A 24,754-nucleotide genomic window follows, 5' to 3' on the forward strand; every position below is an offset into this window, starting at 1 on the left:
TTTGCCAAAGAAACTAAACCATGCCTGCCCTGAAATTTGAATGGTCACTCTCTTCCTAAAGCGGTCCACCGTGGCATGGTACGAGGCAAGCCAGTTCATCCCCAAGATAACATCAAAATCCTTCATCACCAGAATCATCAAATTAGATATAAGATCATGATCTCCAATGCTCAAAGCACAAGAGGGGCAAACCATGTCAACCACGATGACACTCCCATTTGAAGTAGAGACACACATCTCATTTTCCAAGGATACAAGCCTAAGGCCAGCCTTCCTAATAAATTCAGATGAAATAAAAGAATGGATAGCCCCAGGATCAAATAAGACACAAGCATGTGTAGATGCTACTTTGATAATACATATCATGAATTGAAATTTTACGATTACTATCAAGCATAATTCTCAACACATAAGATCAAATTAAACTAAGTTGGAAGGAGTCTTGTGGTACCTGTCACTATGGCATTTGATGCCTCTACATCCTGCTGAGTCATAACATCGACACGGGCCTGGATCTTTTGCTTTGGAGGTCCTCCTTGCCCTTATCCTAAGGGTTGACCCAGATAAGAAGTCGATGCTCCTGAAGTAGGTAGTCTGGGTGCATTCTAGGAGGGCTGTTGGTATCTGAAATTCAAACAGTGGGGGCAATCCATAGCCTTGTGGCCCTACTGACCACGTTCAAAACAGGCTCCGAAGCCTTGTGGCCCTACTGACTACATTCAAAATAGGCTTTGAAAAACCAATAGTAATCCTGCTCCAGATGAAATCCTCTACATCGGCCACATTGAGGTTCTTTCTTTGACTGGTTCCCCCATCATTTTGGTGAGTTTCTTGGCACTTTAATAACCACCAGATCTAGACTTCTTCTTCTATTGCTGCTTCCTCTCCTATTGTATGTTATCATTTTTCTGCTCCACGATCTTAGCTAGGTTAACAACCTCTCGATAAGAGACCAACTGCATCAGTCTCACTCTAACACGAATCCTGAGCTTTAACCCTTTCTCAAATCTTGAAACCTTGATACTATTAGCTGCCACATATTGGGCCACTATCATATTCTCTTGAATCAGTCTGGTAAATTCATTTTTCTTCTCAAATCTGAGGCTCTCAGAGAAATACATATCCATAAATTTTTGATGGAAACTATCCAAAGTAATTAGCCCATCAATCCCTTGCTATACTTGATCACTTCCCACCATTCAAATGTTTCATCCTACAACTGATAGGCAATGAAGTGAACCTTTTTCTGATCGGTGCACGCCAGGCTAGCAAATGCTTTTTCCATCTCCTTGAGCCACTTTAATGACTCGATGGAATTAGTGGAGCCTTCAAATGTAGGTGGTGCCAGTCTCTTAAACTCTCCTATTCCTCATTTCGACCATAACGATTGGCCATCTCTATTTCTTTGCCGTTCCATCTTCTACACCAATCTGATCAGGGCTTGTATGAGGTTTGCCATTGGACCATTAAAATTGGTTGTCCCTTAATTATTATTTTGGGCATCATCCTACTGACGAGGAGGGTTAGCAGCTTGGCTCTCATCTTGTTCTGGTGATGGGCTGCGAGTTGACCTAGATGTCTTAGCTACTCGAGAGGTGGCATCAGCTTGAGAAACACCAGTTGTCTGAGAGACACCATGAGTTTGAGAGGCACTAGGAGTTTAAGAGGCATATCCATTCTAATAAGTACAGTGTGTACTCACCATACGAGAGTCCTCCGTAGTATCAGACAGCTATCCAAATTAGTTTCGAGCCATCACAACCTATTTAAAAAGATGGAATCAGTTTTTAATATAATTATCAATTATCAATGATTACAGTTGTTCAATCACACCCTTAATTCTACCCCACTCTCACTAACTTATATTATAGGATCTTTAAACCTATGCTCTAATACCACTTAATCTATCACACCCCAATCTGATAGATTGAGCTAGGTGTACAACAGATGGCTATACATCCTTAGGGTTTAAACCTTGTGAATATGTAAGGCTTGCCTTTCATCAAAATATAATTACCTCAGTTCAACTCAGACAGTGGTTAAAGCAAATTCTGTAATATCTTTATTTAATAGAAAGATAAATTCTCCTTGACTGATAACAAATAAAACAAAGATCCAACAAAATTAAAATAATTTTTTTTTAAATGTAACCATTTGAATATAGCTCAGCAAATAATTTTTGAAATATTATGCTCTTCTCTTATTAGATCTAAAGAGAAAAAAAAGAAGTGAGCTTTACGGGCTCAGTAAGTTACCAATATCTCTATGGGATAAAGTATAACTAATTTTCAAAAATATAATAACATAAGAGTAATATGTTACAAGATAATTTTTTTTTAAAATATGCCATGCAATTTAGTAAATATCCAAAAATTCTCTCTCAGTCTTTGGTGACTATGGCCACGATCAGTCTCATAACAAGATCCGAAAAAGACTAGCCCTTGAAAAATAAATATGTGACACATCACCATGTACCGAAAATCAGCTTTGATTGGCTAGACCCGAAAGAAACTAGTTCTGATTCGCACGACCATGATTAGCCCCATGATAAGGCAAAGAGATTAGTTTTAAAATACATATACGTGATTCATCAGCGTGTGCCAGCAATCAACCCAGACTGGCTAGGTCTGAAAGAACTAGCTCTACCAGTGAACAACCCCGATTGGCTAGGTCCGAAAAAAATATGTTTCTGATATGTGACCAACAATTAGTCCTATTGGCTATACCTGAATTATAGTCTGACTAGAGAGTTTTCTCATAATTTCATAATAATCAATTTTTCATACATCATTATATCAGTTTTCATAATAATATCAAACCAAGCTTTCTATATCTCATTTTTAGAAATAAGAGCAATTTTATTCAAAAATTATGTAAAAATAAATATATATAATTTAAAGATCATGCGATATTAAAATTAGAAAATCATCTCCTTTCAAATTTGTAATCATGCAGAGGTGTTGCCATACTTGATCTAATATTTTAAATTATTTTTCGTTCATAAATACATAATTTCAAACTTCAATAATTTATAAATACTTTACGTATCAAAATTTAATATTTAAATATATAAATATATATATAAATAAATTCAGAGATAAGAGAAAGCTTACAATTGATTAGATTTAAAATTCTATAATCTTCTTAGTCCGAACTCTAGATCCGGTGTTCTTTCGACGATAAAGGCTCTAGTATAAACAATTAACATGTTTCATTAGCCCTTAATTTAGGAAAATTAGATGAATAGAAAGACTTTTAATCTAGCCCAAGTCTGGGTCAAGGTTTTGGGTCAATTTTTGAGTTAGATCTATACAATTCGGGTTGACTCAGACTCAATCAGATAGAGTCCAATAAATGGGTTAGGCTCACCCAAAGAGATTGGGTCCCTCTCTCTCTCTCTTTCTCTTCCTTTTTCTTTTTTCTTTCTCTCTTAACCAAACCCATGACCCCTTGGGGTTCCGTGAGGGTTGATGGAGGGTGAGGGTTGGTGGTGAGACAGCTAGACCAGTTAGCAGTAGTGGCACAACGACAGTCAGAGGCGGCGATCCAACTGATGATGATAGGAGTCCCGAAAGTATAGGGAAGAAAGGGCACTGCCTCAAAGCTATGGTGACGACACCTAGGGCCGAAAATGGAAGAGGAGGAAGAAAGGCTCACCGAAGATGATAGTGGCGGTGATGACAACAGCCAGCTGAATAGATTTGGGCGACATCTCCCTCAAAGGTTCCCGAAATAGGGGTTGTTGGATTTAGGAAAGAGAACTAAGATTTTTAGGGAGGTGGAGGCACTCAGCAAGATAGCACAATGGCCGTCGAAGCTGCGGAAGGAGGAAGGAGGCGATGAAGGATTTGATGAGAGATTCGGCTGAGAAGTGGTGAGTTTAAATAGAAAAGGAATTGGAAGGGATATGCTCGGCTCTCCTCGAATAAATTAAGCTGGATCTCGTCAGCATTATCATCTCAAACTTTTCTCCACCGGCGTACGATTTCTATCAAGTTACTCGTAATCTTTATCCTCTCTCCCACGGCCCGTGATTAACAAGGGACATGGTTCCTCTGTCCCCCGCATCTCTTTTTTTTTTGTGTTCCGATAAAGTCGATAAGGGATATCGGCTTTAGGAAACAGATCCAAAGGAACGGTTCTGATATTTTTGCTCCTCTTCTTTCTCTCTAGTTTTTTGGATTAAAAAACTCTACCCACAGGATATGCATATCGACGCATTATGGTATCAACCGCGAGGCCAAAATAAACTTTTTTAATAGGGTTATTTTAAAGGACATGCACAGAAGTTGGATGGCGACACCGCGTTTCTTAAAAGTGATACCCACCAAAGACCAACACACTGGGAAACAAATCTATTATGGACCACTGGTAATCTAATAAGCACGATATCAAGGGAGGATATTAAACCTCATCAATGCTAGCCTAAAGAGATTGTTCTAGAATGCGGAAATTAGACACATATCCAAGCGGATTCTTATGGCTGTTCCTAAACAAGAGTGGTGACGTGTTTTCAGTGAGTTATAGAAGGCCCTGAAGAATTTCATAGATTGGGGAAACCTGTGTTTTCGCTGGCGCAAAAGGACCTATCGATCACCAGAGGAGACATGGTGGTGGTAGGTGGCAGTGGAGCTTAGAGATATAGTGGATGGACCAAGCCAAAGGAAGGGGCATCTTAATGTACACGTGAGTCTGTGGAACATAAGCCAAGGGGATTAGTTGCATTGGATCTGAATTAATTGACTAAATTATTGCTAGAGATTGGCATAATTAAAGGTGTAGTATTAGTTTAGATGTTCTTTTTCTTTGCTTGAAGCTCAGAAGCTATCTAGGTGCAGGTTTGAGCCAAGTAAACTAAATGATATAAATCTGATATAATTTATATTTGATCAATGTGTAACATTTAGAATCAAAGTTTCCCCATAGTTCCAAAATTGAGATTCAAGTTCCAATAAAATTATGTATAGATCTAGCACTGTCACACCTTTTGCTTAAATTATTTTCTTCTAGGAGAGATAGAAGCTCCTCTGAGAATTAGGAGGGGGGGGGGGGGGATGCGATTGGATCCACTCTCTTGTGTTAATACAAAAGATTTTACTAATTCACTAGTTGGCACACTCGCACCTTTCACTGTATATATATATTGCTTAAGCTCAAGCCAAAGTGGAGATAAATTAACCAAACAAAACTTAAAAACAAGTAGGTTAAAAATATACTTAAATTATTATAATAGGTATTTTTGTTCAATATATACTGTTGTAAGATTATCTATTAATTAGTATGAAATCCAAAATAATAATAAGCAATCATATACAGAAAAAATAAAATACAGTAATTTATGTGGTTTATCTTTGACCTATGTTCATAGATAAAGATGGAGAGAGATTTTACTATATCAAAAAATAGAGTATAAAGAGTATGCGGTGGCTCAAAAAACAAAAGATATGATTACCATCAATGTATAGCCATCAAATCCTAAAACAAAATAGAAAAGATCAAAATGTCCAAACAGATCAATTAAAATCCAAAAAATGGATCAAGTGTATATTTGGGAATAGCGCATCATAGTGAAAAAAATAAAATAAAAGAAATATAATATCAAATTGAAAGCACAAGTAGAAGTAGTCTTATTATGTCCCTGGCTCAATGTAACTGGTTATGTATTGCTGCTCGTTAAATTCTGTTGAAAAGAAGCTATTTGATCCAATAGTAGAATTATAATATGACAAGCAATAATTATCATCAACAACTCCAATCACTTGAACAAGTGCACAACTTGAAGTGTATGTCGAATTCAAGCATCTTATGTACCATCATGCCATTGAAGACAAAATGAGATACTACACATCAAGAATTTAGGTCCCGATCAGATGTCAAGCAAGACATCAAGATCGGGTACCATCTTATATGTCAGGAGAGGACCATCCTATCAGTATCCCAGCATTCTGTTCAGAACATCTTGAGACATTTTCTTTCCTAAGTATTGGAATGGAGCGGGGCAGTAGCGCATCCATTTCACGAAAAAATCGAGATAGCCCCATTCGATGGGATTTAAAAACTTGCCATACATGACATGGGAAATTCTTTATACACCGCGGACAGTGTAGAAAATCCGACGTGGAGTATACTACTTTATATGATTAGTCCACATAGCCACCGCTTTCTAATGCACATTTAATGCCTGCAGTTCCACTTTTTTATTTAAAAATTTGAATGACGAAAATATTCCTACTCCTTAGAAAAAATTATGACATCTTATGTGTATATTATGATATCCTACGTATAAGAAGTCATAATTTTGATGCAGGATGTCATAATATACCATATGATGTCATATTTTTTTTCAAAGAGCAGCAGTATTTTCATCATTCAAAATTTTTAAATGAAAAAATGGAACTGTAAGCATTAAATGCGTATTGGAAAGTAGTTGGACAAAAATGTTCTTTCTATATTATGACATCCTATAAGTCATAATATGCCACAAGATGTTATAATTTTCTGGGCTATATTATGGCATCATGTATGTAGGAAATCATAATATGTCACAAGATGTTATAATTTTTTCTAAAGAGCAGGGGTATTTTCATGGTGCAAAATTTTTAAACGAAAAAACAGAACTGCAGATATTAAATGTGCGTTGGAAAACAGTGATCATGTGGACCAATCATATAAAATGGTGCGCTCCGCATCGAATTTTCTACACCATCAATGCATAAAAAATTTCTCTACATGACATCGCAAAATAAGATACTATACATGACCCATTATCTTCTCCTTCCCAGCTCCCACAACTATTTGTGCTACAAGTCTATACGTCCAACCCAAGCATCTTATTCACCATGATGCCACTGGAGCAAAATAAGACAATATACATGACGCCGCCATCTTCTCCTTCCCATCTCCTACAACCATACAATTCTCCGGTCCAAAACCTCATTAAGATAAATAAGAGGGAAAGAATGGAACTCTCTTTCTTCCCTTGCTCCGACTTGAGATGAAACGCAGAAAGAAATGGACGCTCTCTCATCTCCTTTTTCACTTTTTGACACGTCGGAACGGCGGATGCCATAGAGAATGGCATTGGGGTTGTCACCGTGCAGGCACGCGAGGAGGGTTTAATTTCTTGCAATGGGGTCGTATGGTGGAACGGTGGTGGATTGGACGAAGGTTTACAGACCCTTGAACACAGCGAGAGACACAGGAAAATATAGATGTTACTGTAGCATATATTTGTGCCTCTTTTTCATATATCTCAATCTATAATAATTAGGTAGGATTAACGGTGCGTCAATCCATCAAATAGTTTATGAGTATTGGATCCAATCCACTTAATGTATGTTGTAATTGGTGATCAAAAGGCACAAGGCAAAGCAAGAACATTAATTTATATGCAGAGGGGTAGGAAACCTGGTCGCCATGAACTCAAGTAGGAGAGATGCAAGATGTATGATATTAATTTGTTGTTTTGAGGTATATGATATTAATTTATTGTTTTGAGGTCCCTAATTGGATTATTGTTTACTGACCCAGTTCCTGATATAAATATTCCACCCAAAGACCGCAAATTGATTGTATTCTAGGATCAGTTAATAGAAAAATTACTTGTGAGTTCTTAGAAAACAGATAATTGTTTATCTATGTGAAATTAATATGGTGAATCAAAAATTGCTTGCAGGTCCCTCATTTACAATTTCTATATACAGGGTGCAAATATTTTGTCATCCCTGATTTACAATTTCTTATGGGTCCCTAAACATGGAAATCTCTCCTTACATCTTTAAAAGGAAATTCCCAATAGGTTCATATAAGGATCTCTAATTATTTAGCAGAAAAAATCTCCTATGTTGCAATTATCGAACAAACGTGCTTAGCCAACCACTAATGGACCATTTATATTGATATATCACTCTCTCACACGTATGTATTATAATCATAACTAACAAGACTGGACCCAATTTATTCATTGTTCACCATTCAAACTTTGTTATTGTCAGATATTGTGACATTCATTCTAACACGTATTGATGTATCTTGTCGACAAACCACCCTCCATTTTAAACTTTTATTTAAAAATAAAATATATGCACACCTTTCGGGGTGGCAATTGTAACTGATCCATTGGATATCCGATCCAATTAGATTAAAACTCGGGGTGGGTACCCAAAATAGATTCGGACTAGATATGGATAATGGCCTACTCCATCCTGATCCAAATTGTTACAATCTTAATTTCAATTTATCTTTCAAAATGATAATTATTTTATAATATTTGCATGATGAATTTCTTACCTGATCTGATCTAATCTATCTTATCTATCCAACCCACATCAGTACTTGATGCAACCTGACTTGATCAAATATAGATACGGGTGGATATGGGTATCAGATTTATATTTGCAAGGTATTGACCGATCTGACCTATATCCGATTCATTGCCATCTCTACACACCTCTAACGGAATCATTTTACACAACCAAATATGTAAGCTAGAATTTCACATATTTTGTATGTTTTTATTATAGCTAAGCCAAACATCCCATACTATTGTTGAACTCAACCGCATCTCTGACCTAAAGGGGTGTTTGGTTAGGGGAGTAGGGGTCTGGAATCGGAATCAGAATGGGTGACTCCCATTCCAACCGTTTGGTTAGAAGAAATCTCATTCTGATTCTGATTTCGGAGTAGAATGGGAATATGTCAAGGTATATAGAACTCAGGGGGTGTTTGGTTCGCAACCGAAATCAGAAAGGGAATAAAAATCAGAATGGCTTGGAATCGGAATCGGAATGGCCAAATCCTCTAAAGTGTTTGGTTCGTCACCGAAATCGAAATCGGAATCGAAATTGAAATAAAAATTTGAATCCATAAAGGGGGCGTTTGGTTCGTAACCGGAATCAAAATGGGAATGGGAATGGCTTGGAATCGGAATCGGAATAGCCAAATCTCCTGAAGCGTTTGGTTCGTGATCGGAATCGGAATCAGAATTGGAATGGAAAATTGAATCTATATAGGAGAGTAGGGATTGAGGGGGTGTTTGGTTTGTAACCGAAATTGAAATGAGAATGAGAATCAAAATGGCTTGGAATCGAAATCGGAATGGCCAAATCCTCCAAAACGTTTGGTTCGTGATTGGAATCGGAATTGGAATAAAAATTTGAATCCATAAAGGAGAGTAGGGATTGAGTTCTATATAGATTGAGCCATTCCCATTCCACCTTGGAATCGGAATCGGAATGGGACTCTTCCGAACCAAATGGTTAGAATGGGAGTCATCCATTCCGATTCTGATTTCAGACCCCCACTGCCCCAACCAAACACCCCTTGAGTTCTATATAGATTGACCCATTCCCATTCCACCTTGGAATCGGAATCGAAATGGGACTTCTCCCAACCAAACGGTTGGAATGGGAGTCACCCATTCCGATTCCGATTCCAGACCCCCATTTCTTCCAACCAAACACCCCCAAAGGAGAGTAGGAATTGAGTTCTATATAGATTGAGCCATTTTCATTCCACTCTGAAATTGGAATCGGAATGGGACTCCTCCCAACCAAACGGTTGGAATGGAAGTCACCTATTCCGATTCCGATTTCAAACCCCTACTCCTCCCAATCAAACACCCTCTCGATCCTTACTCTTCTCTATAGATTCAATTTTCTATTTCAATTTCGATTCCGATTTCGATTTCGATCACGAATCAAATGCTTCGGAGAATTTGATCATTCCGATTCTGATTCCGATTTCAAGTCATTTCGATTCTCATTTTCATTCTGATTTTGATTACGAATCAAATGCCCCTTAAGTGGAATGTATGGCAATATCCTATCCACAGGTTTATATGGATAAGCCAGATCGTGCCAAAGGTCATGCTAGTTTCTTCAGAATTGGAGGCATTTTGGAGCTTCTGACGTAACAAGGAACCACAGAGGACGGTCGGGGTGCCCAAAAGCCCAGCATATAAAGGTCCATTCACGCCTGTGGGATATTGACTTATTAAATATCAAAAACTAATCCTTATCCGGGCTCATGAGTTTCATCAGTCAGCTGGATCTTTGACACGAGAAGAAATCTATGGTTCTTCTTTTGCAATCTCTATATCATTTAAATTAATTTATTTTTTTTGAGAGCCATCACCTCCTGTCCCCTCAAAATTAATTTTGATGGCAGCGTGGAAAGTCAAGATAACATCGGGGGCTCTGGCAGTGCTACTGAGCTCTTTTTCAGAATAATATATAAAAAAAAAATTAATTATTAAAATAATTTAAAATCTAATTTTTTTATCAAACTAATATAAAAGAGAAAAACGTCATTTTGAATGGTATTTTTTTTCCTTCTACGTGTCATCCTTTTTTCCACGATGGCATCGTCCCCAAAAAAAAAAGAAAACACCTTAAAAACGTCATTTGGAATGGCGTTTTTAAAAACGCCATTCAAAATGGCGTTTTCATTTTTTTTATCAAAAAAAAAAGAAAAAAATCGAAAAAGAATAATTTTTTTTTTAATTTTAAATTAATAAATAAATTAAAATTTTAATTTTGATTGAAATTTAAAATATAAAGATTTGAATTTGTAATTCAAATAAAAAAATAATTTTAGATTTTTTTTCAAATTTTTTTTAAAAATGTCTAAAAAAAATCTTAAGAAATTTAAAAATAAAAAATATCATAGAAAATGAAAAAAAGAGAAAGAAATATGAAAGAAATAAAAATTTTAAATTTAATTGAAAAACATCATTTCAAATGCTTGTCAAAAAATATAAAAAATAAATTTAAAAAATAAAATGTACCATTAAAAAATAAAAATTTTTAAAAAATCAAAAAAATAAGAATTATAATTTAAATTTTTAAAAAAAATTAAATTTTTAAATATTAATTGAAATAAAAAATTTGTAAATTGAACTTTAAAAAAATATTTTTTTTTAAATTATTGTAAAAAAATTATCTCAAGAAAAGAAAAAAATATTGTAAAAAAATAAAAAATACCCTAAAAAAGAAAGAAAGGAAAAAAATAGAATTGGAAAAAAAAATTTAAAATTTTTACAATATTTTAAATTTTAAATTTTAAATTTTTTTTCTTTTCTTTCTTTTTTAGGGTATGTTTTATTTTTTTACAATATTTTTTTCTTTTCTTGAGATAATTTTTTTACAATAATTTAAAAAAAATATATTTTTTTTAAAGTTCAATTTACAAATTTTTTATTTCAATTAATCTTTAAAATTTTATTTTTTTTAAAATTTAAATTACAATTCTTATTTTTTTGATTTTTTAAAATTTTTTATTTTTTAATGGTACATTTTATTTTTTAAATTTATTTTTTAAATTTTTTGATAAGCATTTGAAATGATGTTTTTCAATTAAATTTAAAATTTTTATTTCTTTCATATTTCTTTCTCTTTTTTTTCATTTTCTATGATATTTTTTATTTTTAAATTTTTTAAGAGATTTTTTAGACATTTTTTAAAAAAAATTTGAAAAAAAAATCTAAAATTATTTTTTTTATTTGAATTACAAATTCAAATCTTTATATTTTAAATTTCAATCAAAATTAAAAATTTAATTTATTTATTAATTTAAAATTTAAAAAAAAATTCATTCTTTTCCGATTTTTTTTCTTTTTTTTGGTGGAAAAAATTGAAAACGCCATTTTGAATGGCGTTTTTAGAAATGCCATTCAAAATGACGTTTTTAAAAATACCATTTTAAATAGCGTTTCTTTTTTTTTTTTTTTTTTGGGACGATGTCATCGTGGAAAAAAGGGTGACGTGGAAGGGGGAAAAAATGCCATTCAAAATGGCGTTTTTTTCTTTTGCATTAGTTTGGTAAAAAAGTTAAGTTTTGAATTATTTTGATAATTATTTTTTTTTGTATTATTCTAGAAAAGAGCTCCAGTGCTACTGGTGTCTTTATTGCAGCCGGCAGTGTTAACTGTTTGGTACTATAGTTCCTCTGACAAATTTGCATGCTGTCTGAGAAGGTTTGCTATATGTTGTCTCTAATTTATGGTTCTCACACATTTGGATGGAGGGTAATTCAATGACAGTTGTTAAATAATTTTCTGGCCCACCGTTCGATGATTGTCGATATCTATTATTAAAAAATTATTAGAGAATGTTGAAATCTATATTTTTTGTCGAAGTTTTGCATGCATTTCAAGAGATTAATAGTATTGCTGACTGCATGGTTTCTTTCATGACTGAGCATTCTGGATCCATATTTGGGGATTTTAAAAGTGCTTTATCTATTTAATTTTTAGATATTTTGTTCTTTAATTTTCAAAGATGTATTTATTCATGTTTAATTTAATATAAAATATCTATTTCATCAAAATAATAATAATAATAATAATTCTTACTCTTGGATGATTGGCATCTCTCTACCCAAGTTATAGGTCCAGGATTCAAACGTTGTAGGCGGCAACGCCATAATATCTCAGGAGAAAAAAAAGTGGATATCTCTACTACCATAGTTGCTTCGATGTGGGCCATGTGGCGATAGAACCAATTATATTGAAACACACGAGCTGCCAACCCAAACCAGATCTAGAGGAAATACAAAACATGCATGGATGATGTGCTAATAGGTAGGAGATCGTCCATACGCACGCAAAAACAATTTAAAATTCTTGAGAGCACAAACACAAATATGTGCATCATTAAGTTGCCATTACCGTATCTTTTTTTGAGGAAAATAGAGGAAGTAAGTTACTTCCACCATTAATATATTTATATTATATTATCAAAATAAGATGGTATAAATATATGTATACATCGATATAGCGCTCAAAGATAGAGCATGTCAGCCTGCAGAAACCCAAAGGCCAAAATGAAAAATAGGTTAACAGAAACATAACAGGACCTAACAGAGTCTTCGGAGGATGTTTTTGAAATTTTCCAAAGCCTGTCCATAAACACTATACAGGCGCACCTCTGTTATCCCAACCACACTCCACCTATCGTGATAATTGAGAGACCATCAATCTCTTAGCTGAGGCATCCTTTGTAGCACGACCGCAGCTACCTCTCACTGCCAATGAACTGGTACGGTCTCGAAGAGAGACTCTAGATGGGAAGTATCCTGTGAGGGACCCGGCAGACTAAAATCAGAGTCTGTTGCCACCACCGAAGATTTCGAATCATCAGCATGCCAGCTCCCTCAATCCCCTTCCATTTTCTTTGTATCGTGCACTGAGTCATCATCTGCAAGCGATTCATGTTTCTCATCGAAACTCTCATCCAAAGGAATACTTTCATAGATGAGGAAGTCAAGAGGCCCAAGGTGCAGTTGGCTTCGAAATTTCTCTGTATGTATATGTCGTGATAGCATCTTCATTCTGACTCGTCATCGGTTCTAGATACTCCTTTGCCATCTCCAATGCCGGTTCTGAATGGGATTTACAGTCTGACAAATTTCTGTTAGCAGTTTTCCCATATTTCCTCATTCGATTTCCGTCGACTGAGGCCGTCAACCACCAGCTATCGCCCCCACCAGCCATTATCATATCTTGTTCCAAATATACAAGCACATAGCCTGAAGACCAAAGAAAATAAGTGATTCAAGAGTTCATGACCAGACTAGATCGCATTAAATATCCATGGCCTATTTATTTTCAATTCCTGACGCGTAGAACTCAAATCAAACGTTGTTTATAGATCTCAAATCAGGATAGGTTGTAGATGTCAGGTATAAATCTAGAAAAATTAAGTTCATGTCGAACGTACATCAAGACCAACACAACCCCACAAAGAAAGTTGCTGAATTGAGGTCTAAATGGTACACATGCAAATAGCTTGGGCCAAGTGAACCTAAACTTTCTTGTATATTGGATTGTGCACAAGCTCCGGTGGATTGGTACGACATTGATACAATTTAGACCTGAAATTGAATGAAAAATGAGATAAATTCTAAAACTCCTATTTCGATGGTCCATTCATCTTTTTGCAATGAAAATCCTCCCTTTACCATGACCAAATGCCAGCTCTAATAACTTCCATGCGGCTCTACAACTTACTATGGTGGTTTTTGGTGATCCAAATAGGATCATTGCAATGATCTTAAATCATTGATGATCCTAATCCAAAGATAATGTAATCCTCGATAATCTAAAATTATAATACTCGGTATGCTATATATTATGGGGTCATATCACCTCAGTTGATGTCCTTGGGACCCATGCTTAAGAGCTCTCGGATCGACAAGAATACCGATATGAGTGTTGACTGTGGACCTCTTCAGAAATCCAACCTCATCATAAGCTCGATCTCATCATGAGGCTGAGCTTATCAGAAAGCCAACCTCATCAGGAGACCGACGTTATCAGAAGATCAAGCTCATCAGAAAGTCGATCTTATCAGGAGATTGATGTTATCAAAAGGCTGAGCTCATCAAAAGCTCATCAAAAAGTTGACTTCATCAGAAAGCCGACCTTACTAGAAAACTGATCTCTAGCCACATAACAGTATCAATTAAGATTGATTTGTTGTCGATCTACATCAGTTGAGATCGACAAGTTACCGACCTATAGGTGAAATATCATCATGTCACATCAACTGGTCTGAAGGTTTACCAAAGCCACATTAATCCACATCGGATAATTATCGATCTGTTGATATGATATTCGATTTCTAGCAATGGGATATCAGATTTGACCAACCTTGTCAGGCTCAGTCAACCTACTCAATTTATATCAGTAGAACATCAGTTTTAGCCGACCTCTCACTCAGCCAGCAAGACTTCAAGTCAGTTATCTTCTAGCTATATTATAATTGTGCTACAACTATGTTACAGCTATACTCCACATGGGCAAGCACCTTATGATCTCTATACAGCTGGTCATTCTGTTATAATAAATTAACGGTCCAACAAACTCTTCTAACAGCCTAACGGCTTAAGCAAGCTTCCTTTATATAAAGAGGGGCAAAGTATCCTCCATGGTAAGTCAAAACTTATAGAGTGGAGACTCTGCTGAATCTATTTCAACTCTCTCATTGAAGGGAACAAGAGTCCTCACTCAACTCATTCAAGATCTATCTTCTTATTTTTCTATTTTTTTTATTTTTAATATCTATTCTCAAGACTCCCATTGACTTAAGCATCGGAGGGTCTTAAATCTAAGGATACTCTATTGGTTTAAGACTTTCTATGTAGGATTTCTTATGGGCTTCATCGGATCTACTTGAGGAGCACACCAGTTTGACCAATCTTGCCATCTACTTTTCGAAGCTTTGCAGCAATAGATTGGTGCTAGAAAAAGGGACTTAACCAAAATTTTATGAAAAATGATAAATCGGATAGTACAAAATAATCTTTTGCCTTCACCATCTTCTTCAAGACGCATGCCAGTAGCAGTCCCACCACACAATTCCAGATCTTGGTGGAGATTGGGGTGCAGCTGAGAGTCCTTTTCCGAAAAGATAAGGATGGCATCTTTAGTCCCATATTGATTGTGAGTCAAGAGAGAGTATAGCTTATATAAATTGAAATCTTTTCTTTCCACGTTAAAGGACAAAATCGTAAGGCTCTCGATAATCAAGGCTTATTAAAGTCTAAGGCCCATTGAAGCCTAAAAATGGTCATGAGCCAAAGCGGACATACCTCATTATATGAAAGCAGAGTTAACCCAACCATCCGAGCCATCTGACCTCTTGACCATAACAGTATCTATCCAAATGAGATCATATACAAAAACTTATCCAAATAAAGTCATGAAGTCCGACCAAACAAAGATAAGAAAAGACTAAGTTTGTCCAAACGAGGTTGAAAAAAGCCAAACTTCGGCTATGAAAATTCCAACCAAAGCAGAACAACTTAGTGTGAGACACCCGATCTCTGGATTAGACCTCACAAATGATTAACATGAGACACCTGATCTCCAAATTGGACCTCACGATATGGGATATCTGATCTCCGGATTAAATCTCACAGATATTCAGTGTGAGATATCCGATCTTCGGATTGAACCTCATAGATCTTTAATATGAAATACCTGATTTGCAGGTTGAATCTCATAAAATATCAACTTGACAAGTTCCGACTTAAATTCTCAGATGACATGCCCTTGAAAAGAAAGGAGATGAAACATCTTAAGATGAAACTTCTAATGCATGGGAGACTCGATCTACCCATGACAACATCGAAAAGAGATATTTCTTAAACCTCTATTACATTCAACTTATTAAGATCGATTTGTTCTTAATTAATCAATTTAATTTTTAAAGTCATATCATTTTTAATATTTTAAAGTTTATTTATTATATTAAGCTACGTTGGCTTCATGATTGATCTAACTGAGGTCAAATAATATTCATTATAAATATAATTATCTAGATCTGAAGTTGCCCAACAATCCTCTACATGATCCGAGGTCATCTTGACAAGATTCGAGGTGAAGAAATTAAATCTTGACAAAATTCGAGGTGAAGAAAGCCAGCCTTGACAAGATCCAAAATTAAAAAAAATCCTCGACATGATCCGAGGTAGAAGAAACCATTGACAAATACATAATCTATATGAAAAACTTATTCAAAGGGATGCAGTGGTTCATTTGAAGAATCAAACAACACAGATTCGCCACTCGGATGAGCTAAAATTTTTTTTCATGGACTACTTCTCTCATCCAAAACAACCTCTTCGAACTCAAAACTAGGGGGCATCTATTATGAGGTCATACCACCTCAGTCAATATCCTCAGGACTTATACTCAGAAGCTCCCGAATTGACAAGAATACCGATGTGAGCCTTGCTGTGAATCTCTTCAGAAATCCGAACTCATCATAAGGCTGACTTCATCAGGAGGCTGAGCTCATCGAAAGCTGATCTCATCAGGAGGTCGAGCTCATCAGGAGGCCAACATCATCAAAAGATCAAGCTCATCAGGAAGCCGATGTTATCAAAAGGCTGAACTCATCAGAAAGCTCATCAAAAAGCTGACCTCACTAGAAAGCCGACCTTTGGCTACATGACAGTATCAGTTAAGATTATTTTGTTGCCGATTTGTATCAACTGAGATCGGTAAATTACCGACCTATAGGTAAAACATCATCATATCACATCAGCTGGTCTGAAGGTTTACCAAAGTCGCATTAATCCAGATCGGATGATTATCGATCTGTCAATACGATATTCAATTCCCAGCATGAGGACATCAGATTTGACCAACCTTGTTACGCTTAATTGATCTGCTCGGTTTATATTAGTGGGACATCGATTTTAGCAAACGTTTCACTCAACCAGCAAGACTTCAAGTCAGTTATCTTCCAGTTACGTTACAGTTGTGCTACAACTATGTTACAGCTATACTCCATATGGACAAACACCTTATGATCTCCATACAGCTGGTCATTCTGTTATAACCAATTAATAACCTAACAAACTCTTCTAATAGCCTAACGGCTTGAGCAAGCTCCTCTATATAAAGAGGAGTAGAGTATCCTCCATGGTAAGTCAGAACTCATAGAGTAGAGACTCTGCTGAATCTATTTCAACTCTCCCATTAAAGGGAACAAAAGTCCTCACTCCACTCATTCAAGATCCATCTTTTTATCTTTTTATTTTTGTATTTTCAATATCTATTTTCAAGACTTCTACTGATTTAAGCATCGGAGGTCCTAAACCTAAAGATACCCCTATTGGTTTAGAACTTTCTTTGTAAGATTTCTTGTGGCTTCATTGGATCTACTTGAGGAGCACACCAGTTCGGCCAATCTCACTATCTACTTTTCAGAGCCTTGCAGTAATACTATATTACAATGATTATGACATTAGTATGCTATGATCTAAAATTATTATGACATTAGTATGCTATGATCTAAAATTACTACGTTAGTATACTATAGAAATTCAAAATCACTGATTATATGATACCAAAACTATCCTTAATATATTTTATATATTTTATAACTATTAAACATAATTCCAAATAAATCATGTGAAAACATACATGAATGACTGGTAGCAAGTCCATGTATTTATATATAGAATTGTTAGGATAAACCAATTATTAGTCATACAAAGATATATTAATCATTATAGAACTAATATTTTCATTTATAATTATATTATATTATTATATTAGTTTTGATTAGAAAAATAAGAAAATAGAAGTATATATTAGATAATTTCATAATATAAATATAAAAAATAATAATAATTTCTATTATAATTATAAAATTATAATTGAATAATAATATAATTAATAATAAATATAATATAATATTTATCATGAATATTATGTCCATAATAACAGTATAATATAATATCTATAATAGTAATATAATATATTAATATATCAATATTTTTATTAGATTGGGATGTATTTTTCTTACTATATAGGTTTAAAATTACTGAAGTAGTGATCCCATCATTTCTCTCCTCATCATCTTTTATCTTCGGCATCCTCACCTTAGACTCCTAGAATCGGACTCAAAAGACATGTCCAACCCAATATGGAAGCTGAAACCTGACCCATCTATGACTATTCGTGTCGGATACTCCAAAATCGATCCAATTGTAAGAATCCTACAAGAATTTGCCAGCTGGCCTTGCAGTTTTTACAGTATACGGCATCTACCGGATGATCACACTTAATTCCACTGATCGGACGGTGCTGAAAAGAGTTAGCGTTAAACTAGAGCACCTACTCTTTCCCTCTACCCGACGAAACCCTACGCCGCACCCATCACACTCTATATAATCATTGTCGGCCGTTGTTTTATCCCCTCTTCTCACGCCTCCTTCGCCGTCTCCGCTTCTTCGTCTATTTGTCACCTAGGGTTAGGGTTTGCTCTTTGGAGGAAACATGCTCGTCTATCAGGATCTTCTCACAGGTAATTTGCCGATCCGTATGTTTTCGCTGGATCCGAGTGAAAGATGCGATCTTGGAGGCTGTAAAGTAGCAAATCAAAGCATTTTATTAGTTTTCTGTGCTTTTTTTTTCATATGTTCTGCTATAAATCTCTGATCTTTAGCGCGATTATATGTAGTTCCTTGTTTGGTTGTCTGATTGTCTTTTCATTTCTAGTTTCTGGTTTTACTCTGTTCAAGTGGCTTCTTTTCAGTTGGGGATTTTGCGATCATGAGTTTTCCGTGTGAGATGGGCTATTTTAGATTGTATATGACGGATGATTGGGATGTTAGCTTGCTTTCTTGCTATTTTAGTTCATTGGTTGAAGGAAAATCAGCTTGGTGGTATTTCAGATTCATGCTGCGTGTTGTCATTGATCGAAGGATTTTTCTATTTAATATATATTCATGCTTTTTAGCTGTTTTTGCTGCTGCTGCTGTGTGTGTGTGGATTGGTTTTTATTTGGCATTATAATATGGCTTCTCTTACTTAAAATCAATAGAATTTCTAGAGTGTAATTTTTCAGATAATTATGTGATGTTCATGCAGCTAGGAGCTTATTTATGTTTTCCTTTTCTGATTAAGGTGGAGCTGAGATGGGGAAGAGGGGAAAGATGAAGTAGATATTGGCATATACTAAAACCTCGTCTTTGTGAGAGTATTTGTTCCTCCAATATAAAGAATAGCTCTTGTCAAGATGGATAGAGTTGAGAGAGGAAAGGAAGGGTAATAGTGGAATGAGAGATGAAGGTGGAAAATGATGACCTTGAGATATGCTTCTGATCCCATATACATGCTTTTTTCATCTTTTTATGTAAATCATGATTTGGCCACTCACACATCTGAGTTGGAGATTTAGTGCTTCAGCTTATTACCATTATATAGCTTACCCTGCCATCTAGATGCCTGTAATGATTTTTTTAAGAGTGACATCCCAAAGGTGTTGAATAATGCTCTATCAACAAAACTAGGCAGTGCCATCCTGGTGTACCATCATCGGACAACAGTAGTTTAATTTTATTAGGAATATGAATGCTAACTCGTTTGTTTATCTTCATTCTTCTAATGTCCATATTTTTCCTTGTCTCTTGTTTTCTCAGACACTGACTGCTGCTAGTTTTTTGTCCATGTTAAACTAAACTGTTGATGTATCACAAAATAGGGCTTATGAAGGACCCATGCTTATTTGGACAATGTGTGAAGTTGGTGTTAAGTGATTAGAGCATTGTATTCGAAATTCTTTCAACCAGTATTTCTTATTTCTTTTAACTAGCTATTAAAATGCATGGTTGGAATAAGATACTTTTTTCTATGAGGTTGAAGATTGGTCCATTGACTAAAGAAGCAAAGTCATACTCTTTAATCCTTTAAGAAGATAAAGATATGGATTGAAAATAACTTAGAGAGCCATGAGATTATAGTGCGAAAAGACTATTCTGTATTTCACATTATAGTAGATCTACAAGAATAATGAAGAAGAATTTCAATGATGCTTGCTTGGATTCATGCGAACACAACTTGGAAAGATCAGTTTATCAGAACTAGAGGTGGATTTGTTGGAAATAATTTTTTTAATATATGCAAATGGCGATCTCTTCTTTGAAAGTTAGATTTGTTGATGAGGTAGATTATTGGAGTACTAGAATAAACAAATTTGCTTTATATGAAGGGATTGTCTCATACCCAACGACCCAATTTTTGCTTTGTACTTGAACAACAGGACTTTTGTTGCTCATAGATCTTGATTACATATTTGAGAGTTTTTTTTTTTTTTTTTTTTTTTTTTTTTTTTTTGCGGGTTGGGGGGGGGGGGCGGCTTTGTATGAGGCATGCTGGTGTAAGGATTCTAGATTTGATTCTCTAACTTATGTTCTTATTTGAGAATGCTTGCTTCGTTGATGCATAGTTTGCACATTCTATCACTTCATGGACGTTTTTTTTTAAAATGTGGTATTTTCATCTATGGATAATTTGAAAGGGCAGTTTCGCTTGCATTTCTGCATCTTGGACCTGGAGGCACTTGATGGATGCGTTTATAGAAAGATTCATTGCAGCAAACTATTTTATCATTTTCTTCTGTTTGATTTTTCTGTTTGGCAGGGTCATTAGTTCATGATAGCAAATGTGACAATATTGACTCTGGGACTTCACGTCTGCCCCTTTGGCTTTTCTTTATGCCTTTAGGGATGAACAGGTCCCAAATATGAAATCATCATCAGCAATAATCTGTCAGCTACTCAAACAATGTGGTTAAGCTGATTGCTGTTAGTGGAACATTTTGATGCATGATAAACTATAAAGCTTCCTTCATAAAAGGCTGAATTTCAATTTAGTTAAGGTCTAAGCGTACATGTGTCCAAATAATCTCCATCTGTCTGTGTGCTCCTCAATATTCCTCCGGTTTCTTTGTCTAATCCTTGCTGAGTTTCAGCATGACCCTCAAATGAGTTCCATCTATGTGTACAAGTAAATTAAGCATGTCACTATTTGAGTCAAGGAAAAGAAGTATCAATGTGCTTAATGTTCATATATGGATGTCTTTGGTACGAAGGAAAGAGGCTAACATAAAATGCAAATATTGTCGAACATATTTGGACAGTTAACTCTAAGGGCATAAATATGTGGGTTCAACATATATGGTGGCACTAGTGGGCAGGACATAGTAGAAGTTGGATGTCAGAATCCTATGGTTGTACTTTATTTTAATTTGTGAAGTTCTTCTTTTGTAATCTGGTGTTCGAGGCACCTGCGTAGTTAATTCAATTGCACCTTTTCCATTGCTATTTCTCCTGCCTACTGATCTTGTGCCTGTATAGATCATGAGCTTTCAAAAAAATAAAAAGCAGCACTTTTCAGTTACCACTGCACCTTAATGTTGACTTACTGATTAGGAAGGGTAATGTCTATGGCCCTTGAGCTTTTCCTTGTTCTTCAAGGATCAGTTGGTTCTGAATCTTTGACCTCTTAACTCTATTATCAACAGTATGTACCTCTTTTTTCTCATCCAACTGTTATAATGATGTCTCAGTAAATCACATTAATTGTTGTTCATCAAGTTGCTTTGCAATTTTTTATTGAGGAGTCCCAGTAGCTAAATGAATGTTTTAAGATTTGTTCTTGGATTTTTCTGTCTAAAGCCTGTGCTAGGGATACTGGTTGGGTATATTATGGGGCGTAGGCCATGTAAAATTACTTTAATTTGCTCTTTAAATTATAATATATTAGTTTCATTGATGCTTGCTACCATGTTTGTGCTTTTAAGATTATGTTCGCCAGTTTTGGTCTCCATGTCACATGTTAATAGAAATAATTATGTGTTTAATGCATTTCAGGAGATGAGCTTTTGTCAGACTCATTTCCATACAAGGAAATAGAGAATGGTATGCTGTGGGAAGTTGAAGGAAAGGTCAGTAATATTAGCCATCTACTCATCAGTATAAGGTTTTTATTTATCCATACTGTGAAATTTAATTGTTTGTCCCATGTTCTTTTTTCTCGTGTGTTTGTGTGTGTATTCATGTGCATGAATATCTTGCAATTTTGCATTATATGTTGTACTTGTGTGTGATACATGTGCTTTTTATGTCATGCCCTATGTGTGGCTGAGTGCTATTTGCGGGAGAAAGCTTTCCTGTATGCACAGTCCGGACGGCATCTAACTTGTTCGAGATCCTCCCACTCTGTTGAATTTGTTCTAATATCTTATTTGAGCAAGATGGGATTTTAATATCACGTGAAAATTCTTAAGTTGGAAATTGTTCTTATGTCTCATAACCTAGAAATAAAATTGATCTGGCATTGTTTGGCAGTGGGTCATTCAAGGAGCAATTGATGTGGACATTGGTGCAAACCCTTCCGCCGAAGGTGGTGAGGATGAAGGAGTTGATGACCAGGCTGTTAAGGTGGTTGATATTGTGGATACCTTTCGGCTTCAGGTCAGTACTCTTTTTTATTAACATTATTTGTTTTGTTTAAGTCTTGATATATGAATATCAGATATATAACAATTGCTTTACTATTTGTATTGTTTCTTCAATTTTATAGGAGCAACCAGCATTTGATAAGAAACAATTCGTGACCTTCATGAAGCGGTATATCAAAAATTTGACTCCTAAGTTGGACGCCGAGAAACAGGAGTTATTTAAGAAACACATTGAGGGAGCTACCAAGTTTTTACTTTCAAAGCTTAAGGACCTGCAATTGTAAGTGTTTTAATGAACAAGTGCTGGGAAATTTTTAACAATTTGTTCATATATCACGCATAAAGATCCGTTAACTATTTTTATTAGTAGTTATGTGCTATGTTATTGCTACTAGGAACACTAGAAAGCTATAAAGTTGTTGTCTTTTGGTGGTTTAATTACCATTTTCTGGTTTAATTCTGCATGGATAATATATGTTGTTTTTTGTTGCAAACCAAAACTAGGTTTATTTACTGCTTTGCATTCATCACAGGTAAAAATAAAATTGCCCAATGTATTGTAACTCAGAAAAGTGTGCGTGTTGCCCCTAGTAAATTTTGGTTGAAAAGCTCAAAATTCTATACAGATTTATTTTATGCATCTCCTCTAGGTACCACCACTTTGCACTTGATAGGCAATTCAGAAAAGTACAATGTGCTCACCCTTGGGGTTTCTTCATCTGCAAATGCCACAAAAATTGGATTATTTGTCAGCCTATATCATTATGCTCATGAATGTTCATTCCATCTTGCTATTCAATGCTTGCGGATTGTAGCTTAGCTTATTATATTGTGATCATTTGACTAGCTGCTCACCTTAACCATTATTTTGGCAGTTTCGTAGGTGAGAGCATGCATGATGACGGCGGCTTGGTCTTTGCTTACTACAAAGATGGTGCAACGGATCCAACATTCTTGTATTTTGCCTATGGGTTGAAGGAGGTCAAGTGCTAAAATATACTTAACCAGATGGGGATATGCTGTAACTTCAGCTTGTTTATCATTTACGTGGTTTGTTTTTGAGGGGACTTAAGAAGCAATGCCTCTACTTTTAATGTGCTTGAGAATTTGGATTTTGCTTTGGAATATTTGGTTGATCTTTTGGTGAATATTTATTTGAGTAAGAAAATGTTTAATCTTTAGTTTATTGACTGGCTTCCTCTAAGAATTATTCTGCCCAGTCGCTTAGATTCAATAAATTACAAGTGGACTTGGGTATTGTTTCTGATGTCTGAAGCATGAGATTATTGGAGATTTGTACTTAACTTTTTTTTTTTTTTTTTTTTTTTTTATTAGAAGAGAAAGGTTAAGAGCATTTCATGTTCAGCGCTTACGCACTTTCTTCTTTGGGTGGTGGTGGTGATGGCTAGCGGGCTAGAGGGCAGAGGTCAGGCTGGGGGTGGAGGGCAAAGGTAAACCAATGCCCGTCTTTGGCGAAGGGGGAGAGCCTGGGCAAGGGTAGTTGGGGGTCAAACATGATGTGGATGTCACAATATTTTTGAGATGGAGGTCGATAACGGTGATGATGTTTCACCAAAATTTTTGAGTTTTCAGAGGAGATGGAGAAGAGGGGAAAATGGGACGGGATCTTTGTTTTGATTTAGAGCTTGGGTTGGCGGATTTCGGTGTATTGAATTGCGTGGGATTTTTGAATCTCTCTATGTCTGGTGGAAGATTCCTCTTCTTCCATTTCATATCGAAGGCTGGTGGAAGATCACCTCTTCTTCCATTTCATATCGAAGGAGATCGACAAGATTTTTTGTGGAGGGCTATGGATTATCGTCTGTGGAGGGCTATGGATTATTGTCGGATGGTTGCTAGTGATGGAACTTTGGGTGCGAAATTTCATACCCGGACACAAACATTGTCAAGATGGACATGGTGGGTATTGCCTTCTTAGGCTTTTGATGGAGTTTTGAAGTCCTGAAGACTTTTGGGCATCATAAAAGTTGGTC

At 35.5% G+C, this 24,754-nt stretch overlaps 1 protein-coding gene and 1 long non-coding RNA gene across 3 annotated transcripts; one reads left to right on the forward strand and one right to left on the reverse strand.

The window, feature by feature from the left end:
- Positions 1 to 252: 252 nt before the first annotated feature.
- Positions 253 to 3,817, reverse strand: LOC140857796 (uncharacterized). The gene is made up of 3 exons (XR_012141228.1): positions 3,658 to 3,817; positions 1,703 to 1,762; positions 253 to 1,624 (listed from the first exon to the last, which is right to left on the reverse strand). It is a non-coding gene; the product is annotated as an uncharacterized lncRNA (long non-coding RNA).
- A 14,878-nt stretch (positions 3,818 to 18,695) lies between these two features.
- Positions 18,696 to 24,027, forward strand: LOC105045204 (translationally-controlled tumor protein homolog). 2 transcript variants are annotated; one of them, XM_073256919.1, is made up of 6 exons: positions 18,705 to 18,821; positions 19,424 to 19,588; positions 22,171 to 22,244; positions 22,648 to 22,773; positions 22,883 to 23,040; positions 23,636 to 23,946. In XM_073256919.1, exons 2-6 carry the CDS (start codon positions 19,576 to 19,578, stop codon positions 23,751 to 23,753), a joined length of 489 nt encoding a protein of 162 aa, XP_073113020.1. In that variant the 5' UTR covers positions 18,705 to 18,821; positions 19,424 to 19,575; the 3' UTR covers positions 23,754 to 23,946.
- Positions 24,028 to 24,754: the final 727 nt, after the last annotated feature.

The sequence above is a fragment of the Elaeis guineensis genome, chromosome 5 (assembly GCF_000442705.2).
Source record: "Elaeis guineensis isolate ETL-2024a chromosome 5, EG11, whole genome shotgun sequence".
Taxonomy (NCBI): Eukaryota; Viridiplantae; Streptophyta; class Magnoliopsida; order Arecales; family Arecaceae; genus Elaeis; species Elaeis guineensis.